Source organism: Diorhabda carinulata, chromosome X (genome assembly GCF_026250575.1).
Source record: "Diorhabda carinulata isolate Delta chromosome X, icDioCari1.1, whole genome shotgun sequence".
Classification (NCBI taxonomy): Eukaryota; Metazoa; Arthropoda; class Insecta; order Coleoptera; family Chrysomelidae; genus Diorhabda; species Diorhabda carinulata.
Window position 1 is genome coordinate 37,635,353 of NC_079472.1, and position 12,018 is coordinate 37,647,370.

Sequence of the window (12,018 nt, forward strand, 5' to 3'; positions counted from 1 at the left end):
ACAGAAACTAGACAGCGAAATTTCGATAATAACGTCTGGTATCGAAACCAAGGAATCGAGCTTTTGCTTATTAATGTAACCTTCTAATAGATTTTCATGCAACATTGCTAAACATTGTATGCACGATCCTAGAATTCAAATCTTTGTTTTTCATTCTGTGATCAATTTTGAATTCGGCACAGAAAAGTAACTACGTGTTTGACCAAATGCCAAATCGAATTTTTGCACATAATCATAATTGAAGGGCACAGGGGAAAAACAGTGGCAGTCCATTCGGACGAATTTGGAGAATATCGAAAATATGGGTTTACTAACTCGTTAGAAGGTAAAATTTAAGGAAAAAGTCGCAAAAAATATGTTTGGTGAATAATCTGTTTATTATTAGAAAAAATAAAAAAAAATAAACATTAATTCAAAACTGGTAACGTAACAGAAAAGAAAGAAAGTTTTATCCTGGACTCATGCCACTTTTCCCCAGCATCAAACTAATCTGTTGGTGGGTCATCCACAAATTCGTCGTCGCTCTGTTCTTGAGGTTGTTCAGCAAATGGTAATTGTTGATAAAACAACCTGGCTTCTGATCTCTCAAGGAATAATGTCAGATCTTGCAAATCCTTCCATTTGGGCATTTTAACAGAGATGGGACCCTGATAAAGTTCTCTCAGCGTTTTCTGGTTTCCTTCTTGTTTCTTTCTTGGGTTCTTCTTAAACGGTTTCTGGTGGAACTTAGAGCTACTATATAGGCCCATATAAGCGGATTTGTGGTGTAGGTTTCACATGGCAATTTCTTAATTCGTCTCTCCAGTCAGCTGGTAACTCAGTATAAGCTTTTAGGTTTACAAGACTCATGTCTCGATCGCATTCGAGATATGAATGCCCTCTGATCGGAAATATTACTTTAACAGTATTAAAACGGTTTTTTTGGTAACCAAGTAATGCAGGAATCGAATAACCGTAATACATACTGAAACATCAAGAGTTTTTCCATCTTCAATCAGTCGGACCCGATAACTAAATGAGGCATTATTAAGCCTTGATTCAGCTTCATTTTTCCGAGGACGCCTACGAATGACAGGAAGAACAGTGATAAGACCACCAAGGTAAGTGTTTTGTTTTTCAGTGTTACCTAGAACAAAAAAAACTGATTAGATCTGTAAGGTAAGTTGTTTGCTATTGTTACCTAGCTCGTTAAATTTCCGAAGGATTCTACGGCGTTCAGGTTCAAGAACAACAGTAAAACAGCGAAAAAGTTAACACAAACAGTCAGATCTAAGTTCATGGGTAGTGGCACGCAAAATTTTCATTACATCACGCCCTCTACCTGTTTTTTTGCGTTTCTTCGTTTCTCTGTTTGATGGACCGGCTTCATTTTCACTTGACACTGAATAGTCACTATCCATTGTGTACAAAACTGTAAATACTATACCAAATAAACTGGCCTAGCTAATAATATTTTCAAAATGTACGCATTTAATGCAATAACCCATGCAAACTAACGGCTGATGCAATAAAAACTAGCAGTGAACAGGGCCGCGTCGTCATACGAATTATTACCGTTATATGGACTGATGCCGTTTTCCAATACACGCGCAGACTCATGTTATTCTTCCCAAGTTTAGCCTATGTTCTTTTGTGGACTCAAGCTGTTTTTACCACTTAACGATTTCATTATCTGATAGTAACCACAAAATGGCATGAAATAATACTGCGTGCGGAGTTTCGTATAAAAATGGACTACTGACGGTTTCCCTCTGGACCCTTCAATTGTATATACTGTAGATTTTAATTCGGTGATTGCAAAAAATGATTGAGGACACATTCATGGTTCTCGTTTGCTTTCACAGTTACTGACCAATCAAACCTTCCCTTTTGTTGGCACAATACACTAGCAAAATTACAAAATTTCTAAATAGTAGAAAACTTAATTATTACGTTAGTTGATGCCTCTTTATGAAATTGTTATTTTTCCATTACTAAACACTATTTTTGTACGAATGATTGAACAAACACTTTTTTCTAAGTGGTAATACTCATTCCTAACTATAACATCACTATGATCATAAGTTAAAAAAGTATAGTAATATTCTTCTTATACATTTAAACGGTGAGGTGAATTTATACATCTAAAACATTTATTGAAACACTAATACTTACACACTAAAACTATTCACTATTCAACGTATGTAACATAAGTTGTCGGAAAAAATTTGTAGCCTTCAAACAACTTAGAATCTAGATGCTATAGGTTTTGTAATGTTTCAATTTTCATATGTCTTTTCAATTTTTGTAAAATTTTACCTTAGTTATGGTTGTCAAAACTGTCATATGACTATATTTACAGAGCAGAATATTGCACTTTCTACCATTTATGAAATAATAAGTGGATGTGCACAAGGAATACCATGTTAAAACCTTCTAATAAGTGGGCGGCCTGAAGCTTTGACTAATACCCAGTCAAATAGATTGGTGGAATGTGCGAAAGACAAATTAAAAACATCAACTCGAAGATTGGTTCGCCGATTTTGTGTTTTCCACATGTCCGTCAATCGAGAACTAAAGAGAAATGGAGTTAAAAATCGGAAAAGGTAAGTAAGTAATATCCAAAAATACTGATCCGTTGCGCAGAATTGATGACTTTATCACATTCAGAAATTGAAGGCATTGATGGATTTTATACGGATGATGTAAAAAATTGTCCCAGTGGCGTGAAATATAAACCCAAAAAGAAATATTTGTAGTTACAGTTTTGGACTGGAGTGCCATATCCGAAGAAGTCACTTATGTCGGACATGTGAGGTGTGAGACGTTCCAAAATTGGTTGATTTTATTAATATAGATCATATTAATGACGAAATAATATTTTGACCGGATCTAGTCTTTGTCATTACGCAAAAATAACCGGAGTTAGAAGAGCATGGCCCTTCAAAATTGTACTACAAATGTTTTCCGAAAACTTTTGTTATATACGTTCTTCAATTTCCGTTCGGTTCTCTACATTTCCGTTCGGTTCTCTACACTATTCCAACGTGTTCACTATGACATCAAATTGTTTACTGACTTTACTGCTAGAGACTTGTTTTATATAAACTATCATCACATTCTAGATTTCTTCGATTTCATAGAAATTTCTAATTTGTAAAAGTTCCGCTAAATTTTTTACTAATTTACTGACACTAAACCTTGTTACGATATTTGTATTAGCATATAAATTATTAAAGAATTTCCAAATTAAACGAATTTATTCAATCGTAGCCATCTAAATTTATATACATTTATATATTTATTGTAACTTTGGTATAGATACTGTAAATGGGGCTATAACTCCGAAATTATGGTGTGTATTTAAGTTAAGAGAATATTTCATAAGAAATAATCAATATTTCTTAAGGATTTCTAAAAAAAAGTATATAGGGTGATGTATTTAAAATAAAAAAGTTCATTATTTTTCCGGAAAAAGGGAAGATCTGGCAACAATGTAGTTACCACAATAATACCGATCATATCGCACAAAAATTTATAAAAATCGTTTTCGAGATAATTGAGGCGTTCCATACATAAAACTCTCTCTGTATCTAACGCTAGGTCCAAATGGGTTGAATAAATATGCCCCTTCAAAACATTACAGATACAGAATATAGTACATTTTCCACGAATGGTCAAAAGAATATGACTTCATACTTGGACTACACAGTTTTATTTAATTTACCTGAGTAATGAATTTTAGGAAAATATTAGAATTAAAACCATAAAGAACGAATTATTCAGGATGTTTTGTATTTACGTATACTTACTTACGCAACAAACTTCCAACAATATTAATTACCTCTGAATATCCAACAAAATCTCCGTTAGCTCTAAGCAGATTAAAGTTCACTATAGCACCTTGGTGTGTTAAATTTTCAAAAGTGGTATCGTGATAAAGCGTCGCCACTGGTTGGCCATTAAAATGATGTAAGGTTGAAATATGTCTGTAGACATACTGCGCCAATGAAAACGTGTGCTTCGAAATCGAATTAAACGTTAATTTAAGTCTCTTGATAGTGTCAAAACCATGCGTTAGAGATATTATTGAAAGAAAGGGCAAGGTGCCATCCTCAAATCTAAAATGCATCGATATTTATTACTTATTGATAAAATTTTACTATAATATATTCAACGTATAACCTTTTAACAGAAAAATATTCTGTAACAGGGTTATATGATATACAGAATGTTCCACATAAGAAACGACATAGAACAGAGGCGTATTGGAAAGTTTCATCTGTGAGCAGTATTTTGGAGAAACTAAATAAGTTTTGCCAGTTAGCGGGTGTATAAAATAACTTGACCGATCGAATAATCTCAAACTATTGTCTGGGGTTACTAAATAATGATTTTCATCTGAATACTCAAGATAGTTTTACATATTTATAATATCGCTACGGGTGAAGCAGAAAAGACTTACTGTTGAAAGTAGACTAGAGTATATTTTCGAAAGTGTCTGTTGGATTACATTCGATGATAACTTCCTTTCTTCTGGCGGTTCTTCTTAGTTTATTTGCGAAGTATTTTGCATTGTCATTAATTCTTCATCGCTCAAAGGCACTTTTTCGGTTGCTACGATTTCTTCAAGCTCCTCGACTACGATACTTTCAAGCTCAGAACTCTCCGTCACAACGACAACATCTACAACCACCTGTTATAGTATTTTGAAACGTATGCTTGGTGCCTCTAACAGACCAAAGGGTTTTACAAACTCCGTCAGTGAAGCTGAGCTGTATCAGCTTCACTTTATTCGAAGCTGCAGCAATGTTTTGTAAAATATTCATAATGTTATAGGCGTTCCACCAATCAAGCATTGATTGTTGTCCTTCTCCATATATTTCTCGAATCAGTTGACCAAATTTGCGGCGGTGATAGTAAGCCTTGGAGTTTGCTTTATACCCCTAGTTCATAAGCTGTGAAATTAAGTTCCAAACCCCGCGGTTACTTCAATATTGGTGGACCAGGTTTATTGTCAAGAAGTACGATATGTAATAAAACTTTCGGAGGCAGTCTATTACAATTTTTATACGCTTTGATATCTGGACAAAAGCTGTTTGTATATCAGTCGGTAAACCTCTCTTGTTACCCAGGCTTTTCGATTGGATCGCCAAACAATTGGTAAGCTCATAGGGTGAGGTGTTCTCGACTGAAATACCAGCAAAGGTTCCAATTTGAAGTCTCCAGTGGCATTTCCACCCAAAATAAGAGTCAGCCTATCTTTGGCTGCTTCAAAACCATTTTCCTGTCTCTCTTTTTTGGATATAAAAGTTCGGGATGGCATATTTTTCCAATACCAGTTTCATCTACATTGTAGACGAGGGCAGCAGGAATTTTCTTACGCAGTATATATAATTGTATGGCTGGGTAGGAAATTCGAACGTAGCTGCTGTATCTGCGCTTGCTGCTTCACCAGTTATACAAATATTATGGAAATTCAATCGTCTATTAAATTTTTCAAACCAGCCATAGCTGGCAATGGAAGATGGAGTAGAAAAGTATGCAACTTCTAGCTGTTTAAGGTTGCCATATAAAGAAATCGCTTTTGTACATATGATATATTTACTCATTCGAGAATCTTTCTCATATCTTCAATCCAAACAGCAAACATTTGCTCTATTTTTACTAAAGTATCAGGTCTCGTATGACTAATTTTCTTTTCACGCTAGTAGACGTTCCATATTCAGGATTTTTCACAATCGTACACACAGTAGACTATGAGAGACCAAACTGTCGTCTATTCTATCTTTTTTAAAATTTCTATCTTCATCTCCAAACTTACTTCTTACGTTTTTTTACTAGCCGGCGTAGATATTTAGAGTACAAGTAATCTTATTCAGTAATTATGGCAAAATATTGATATTTTAATAAAAAACCGCTATATTTTACGTTTATCAACCGAGAAACAACTGAAATATGTAAACGTCTTCAAAGATACGAGGTACTTATTTGCTAATGCGATGCCACGCGCGAATTATCTCACCAATCCTGATGGGAACCATTTAAGATCTGTTAACCATAAATAAGTTATAGAATATGTCCCTTATTTTATGCTCCATTAACGAATCGTCCCGGATTACCCAATTTCAGATATAATAGTAACATCCAACGAGAACGGTAGTTAAATTATTTGAAACCACTTTATTCATTTATATTTTATGTTAATAAATAGTTTTTCAAAGTTGTGAATTAAGTTTTTTAACTCTCGTTAATGACCAATCAATTGTTACTGTACTGGTTGAATGCAATTATAAAGCACCTTTGCTAAATAATCAATCAATGCGTTTGCGTAAAGCGAGGTCGGTTAGCGCGAATTTTAAAAACCGTGTTATAACGAAACAGAGCAAAGTGAAGTTACGTAAATCGAAGTATTACTGTATATCTATACAAATGTTATTTCATTCGAAAATTCTCGAAAAATAACTTAAAGTGATAGGCCTATGGATTATGAATGCTTCATTATTTCAATACTCTCTTGAATCATATAAATAGACTATAAAAAGTTTGCTGTATAACAAAGGAAAGTAGAATTCATTGTTAGAGAATTATATATCTTTTTTGCAATAAATTTAGTTATAGAAAATGTTTAAGATTGTGTAGAATATCTGACAGTCTTTATGCTCTAAATTAACTTGTATGCATTTAAAAAAAAATTCATTCAAAAATTCAGATTTTTCTTTTTAAATCCCCCCCCTCAAGTAAGTCACTTTGCTGGACCCGCCATGGTAAACTAGAATATATTGGATGCATTGCTGCATCCAGTGACATGAAAATATTTAAAGGAACTTTTTCATCAAAATAAGAAAATAATTTTCTTTAGTGAAACTGGATGAATTATCGGTATCTTTGATTCAAATAGAAAAACAAGTGACGTAAATGATACAAATTTAGATTTCAATCTTGTGACATTCAATCAAAAATTAAACCGTCAAAATTCTGTTTTAATCCATTCCAAATAGATAAAAATCATTTTGTTTGTCCTAAGACGTTCTTTAAATAGTTATTAATAGTTTATTAGCAGAACATTTAAGCGCCTACAGTTATCACAACTCAATTATATTATGACATATATAGATCTGTATTAAGACCACAGGTTCTTAACTTTTTTAATATCAATCTCTTTTTATTATAAATGTTTGAATGAAGCAATGATTACAGTTAAGTAACTCACCTTTCAGATACATTTCTTCTTGGTACAAATAAATTCCGCTCACTCAATACCATCTCAATAGTACCTCCACCGTAATATTTCTTGCGAAGGACGTTTTCACTGTCTTTTTTTACTAATAATCCTCCTAATCCAGTGGGATAGCCAAAAATTTTATAAAACGATATCGTTACAAAGTCGGGTTTATATAATGATAAATCTATCGTATCACAAGCTAGAAAACTGGCTGCATCTAGCAGAACAAACCAATTTACACTTTTGGTGTCAACAATTGTATTAAGTGCACCTTTTTTAACGTTATCTATCCATTTTAATGGATACTTAGTACCAGAAAAGTTACATTGCGCCGGATACACGAAAAGATTGTTGTAGCTGCAACAATCCGTGTTAGGTGAGATGATTTTTTTTGTTAAATTTGTAAATGCGTCTACTGTTTTCAATTCTTTCGAATTTTTAGTATAATTTCTCATCCCGAGAACTGATGTATGATTATTTTCGAGATATACTAACGTCCCATCATCTTTCTGTCCATAGTTGAAGGTCTCTGCTACAATTTTCAAAGATTGAGTTGCTCCAGATGTGAATACGAAGGAGTAATCATCGTTTGTTATGTTGAAATGCTGCAAAATTCTATACATCTATTAGCAGTACATTTTATTAACATATGAAATTTTTATTTGTTATTGTGTGGAAAAGCTAAATGCAATAAATTCATTATTTTGTCTACTTCACTGTCGAAATTGATACATAAATCTGTGATCCTGAACTTTGTTATTTTGAATGGATCACTCTGTACATTTTTTGATTTTCGAAATCCTTAAAAAATACTTATTATTGTTCCCTATACCTAAATACCACAAATTTGGAGTTATAGCTACATTTACGTTATCTCCGCCGAAGTTAAAATATAATACATTTAGGTGGCTGTGACTGCTACAATAACAAATTTGATCTTTCAATTAATTCTGTATTGTTGAATTTTATTGAAAGTCGCAATGGATCGTTTATCTGAAAAAGAACGAATGAATATTTTGATGATATAGTATATGGTGATAGGCGTAGAAGTCAACAAGAAAAGTGTATTATCTTTAATAATTTATATCCTAACTGAAATCCATATCAAGATCTACTGCATTAACTGAAAACAAATCTTTTGATATTTTGCAAACATTCGTAATAAAAATTTTACGTGATAATAAATTCCATTCATACAAAGTAACGTTAGTTCAAGAGTTGTCAGATGACGATTTTGCGATGTTTTGCGATGAGTCCACTTTTTGTATTAATTGAAACGTAAATTGACATAATTGTAGTTACTGACCACGTAACAATCCTCGTTGGATGCGTGAATTCCACACCTCACTTAAAAAACATCGATTATAAAACAAAACCTGCCAATATTCAGGAATTTAACGATAGGAATATCATAGAGATATGAAGAATTGAGCAAAGTTTTTAAAATCGCATAGCTTTTTGTATTGAAGTAAATACTTTACAAATGTGGATCTACTTCTAACATGACTCCAACAATTAAATATTTGTCTTCAGTTTTTATAAGATTGCTGGGCCATCATTTGGATGTATATTTTACTGCACCAGTTTCGTTAAACTTTTTACTAACTTACTAACACTAAACCTTGTTACGAAATTTGTATTAGCGCTTAAATTATTGAGGAATATTCAAATTGAACGAGTTTATTCAATCGTAGCTATCTAACTGTACAATATTCATTGTAACTTTGGAGGATATACTGTCAAAATAGTTATAACTCCGAAATAATGGCATTTAGGTATAGAGAATATCATATGGAAAATAATCAGTATTTTTTAAGGATTTCTGAAAACACAAAATATATAGGGTGATCTATTTGAAATAACAAAGTTCATTATTTTTCCGTAAAAAAAAAGAAAATCGTACAAGCCGTTTCCGAGATAATTGTACTCTGTATATCTACACAATATGATTGTCGCAGTGGTCTTAACAATTTCCTAATTAGAAATAAGAATTAATTAAGCTGGTTTCTGTGGAAATCTTTCGTCCGCTTTCATATTTTCGGTTAGTCTAACAAGCTCACATAAAAGCCCCTTTGAATATGTCAATGCTGAGCTCGTTTTTGAGCATATATTTTAATAAAATTACCGATGAAAAATATGTATAGTGTTCTATTCACGAGTAATGGCTGTTACTCATTGGGATGAATTAAATCACTGCCTACACTAGTGTCGCAAAAATCATCGTCAAGGGTAATAGCCATCATTACTTGCGCGTTAAATGATATACTATTTTCGGACACTACGTTTATCCTCAATCATTTCATAGTTTGATCCATATTTTGTCTTATAATATTTGTAATTAGTAAATAATAACAGAGTTGTACTTCATTAAGTTTGTGGTATTTCAAATGAAATGGATGTAGTTAATACAAAATTTTCTAATCTTATTAATTATTCCAACAATAAATATTTAAAATAAATTATACAATGAGTATAATAAATAAATAGAATAGTAGTTAGTTAGTATTGATGTCTTGGAACGAACTATACAACCATTTTAGTTTAGTTAGTTTTATATACGATCAAAAACATGTATTTCTTAACATGCTTTTGACGCATTTTTTTTAAATTTCTGTAGAGTGAATAATTACCAATGAAATAATCCGGCGAATTTATACTTTTGCGGTCTCTCGTTTTTTGGTTCTAGACAATCGAAAAATCATCCGATTTCGATGATTTTTTTTAAATCTACGTTTTTACGACGGATTAACGAAAACAATTCTGGGAATAAAAAAATATTGTTTTCAGGGCTTTAAATGTTCATGGAAATGCACTCATTCACGTATAATTGTTATAGCTTTCTTCCAAGTAAACAAATGAAGTTCTTATATTTTTTTCATAATTTACACAAAAAAGGAACAAACTGAGAAAAATGATGATAATTTCTCTTAAAATTGTATGCGAGTCAGTATTCCAAGATTCGGATGCAGGGAGGAGAATATGCTAGGTTTAGATTAATATATAGCAATCACTGTCAAAGATTGCATAATTTTTTTATTTTGTTACAAGATAATATGAATAATTGATTAATTTTTTACATATTACACAGTTAGTTTCCTTTATTTTTGTTATTTTAAAATCATTCATTGAAAATTTTATCTATTTTTTTGCCATTAAACATCAAATTTTGAAGTCATAAATACTATTTTAAGTTACTTAACATTCAAGAATCATCAGTTGTACATAATTTTTTTGTAAATATTAATTTATTTGTGTAGACCAAAGAAATAAGTATAATTTGACTATGTACATAATTTTTAGGCACCATTATTAATGATAAAATAAAAATAAATAAACATTATTACGTGATTTCTATTTTTCAAAATATTCGTTTTTTGTTGATTAATAAAAACAAAAAAAAAACAAAGTTATGAACGATTATATCTCAAGAAGTGCATTTATGACACATTTAAAGTCATAAAACCATATAAAATCTTCAAGTGAGATATTTCCTATATTTTTTTACATAAATTCATCGTAAAAAGAATATTTACAAAAAATCATCGAAATCGGATGATTTTTCGATTTTCTAGAGCGTTTATGATAACATTTAAAGTCAAAAAAACATATGAAATCCTTGAGTGAGATAAAAAATGAATGAACAAACATTTTTCAATTTTTTTCCCAAAATGTTCGTTTTTTTGTGTAGATTAACAAAAAAAATATATGAATTGCGTTTGATGCTTTGTAAAAAAGTTATGAACGATTATATGGGAAGAAGAGCGTTTATGATCACATTTAAAGTCATGAAAAAATCGGATGATTTTTTGATTTTCTAAAAAAAAACGAGAGAATGTGAAAGTTAAAATTACCAATAATCCATATGATAAACTATATCAATTGTAGTGAAGTGTACATTCCAATTACTTGGCTACATTCTGTTTTTATATCCCTCCAATGTTCACAATATTCAATAAACATACCTGAAGCGAATAATGTCAATATGATCCTCCGTCAGTTTACTAGATAGATGCAATGAATGGGGATTGGCGTAGATATTATCGCTTAAATTGAATAATATTAGCTGCATCTGTTTTTCAGAATAAAGTGATGCCCCTGCATGATCCAGATAACAGGAATCTGCACAGAATGGACATATATATTAAAAATTATTATTTTTTGATAAAAGATTTAACGTTAAATTATTTTCAGGTCATAAAAGAGTTATGTACGTCGGCATTTATATGTAAATGCAGTGTGTATTGAACATTAATAATAGTATCATGAATTTTATCCACACAATGGACTTTTGAAGTGAAAAAAAGGATATAATACATCATAATTATTATCCTACGTTGAAATAAACTACTGATAATCCCATGCTGGATGCGACCAATCAAATTTTCGTATGAAAAAGGAATTTGTTTTCGAAAAAGAATTTGAAAACTCGACCGACTAAAAATGATTCTACCAATGAGTATTGGGAAATGTGAACATTAACCATTTTTTGAAGTTAACTATACGCCTTTTCGGGCAGTTTATCATAGTGCACAGTGGGCCCGATGACATAAAAACGTGGTCAAAACTATATGTAAAGTGTTTATTGTTGAAACAAACATTATTTCATTATAATTTGTATGTTTCTCATATAAACATTATAAACTATCGTCCCTATCACTCGTTGTGAATTCAGTTGAACTTTCTCCTTCCGAGGAGAACATAATTGAATCACAGACGTTTTCTACCTTATCAATTGGCGCTAATAATTCTGAAATTTCCGGTAATACTTTCCTTCGTTTCTGTGGCATTTCTTCAATGAAAAAATTTGCCTTTTT

At 31.6% G+C, this 12,018-nt stretch overlaps 1 protein-coding gene across 4 annotated transcripts in view; it reads right to left on the reverse strand.

Moving 5' to 3' along the window:
• Nucleotides 1-12,018, reverse strand: part of LOC130901365 (molybdenum cofactor sulfurase 3) — a 34,118-nt gene that overhangs the window by 14,693 nt on the left and 7,407 nt on the right. For 2 of the 4 annotated variants that reach the window (XM_057812691.1, XM_057812693.1), the window contains exons 2-4: nt 11,167-11,323; nt 7,193-7,819; nt 3,824-4,100 (exon numbers count right to left, since the gene is read on the reverse strand). In XM_057812691.1, the coding sequence (XP_057668674.1) occupies nt 3,824-4,100; nt 7,193-7,819; nt 11,167-11,323 (1,061 nt within the window). Of the gene's footprint in view, nt 1-3,823; nt 4,101-7,192; nt 7,820-11,166; nt 11,324-12,018 lie in introns of those variants that run through there. The other 2 variants (XM_057812695.1, XM_057812694.1) reach the window with 2 other exon arrangements.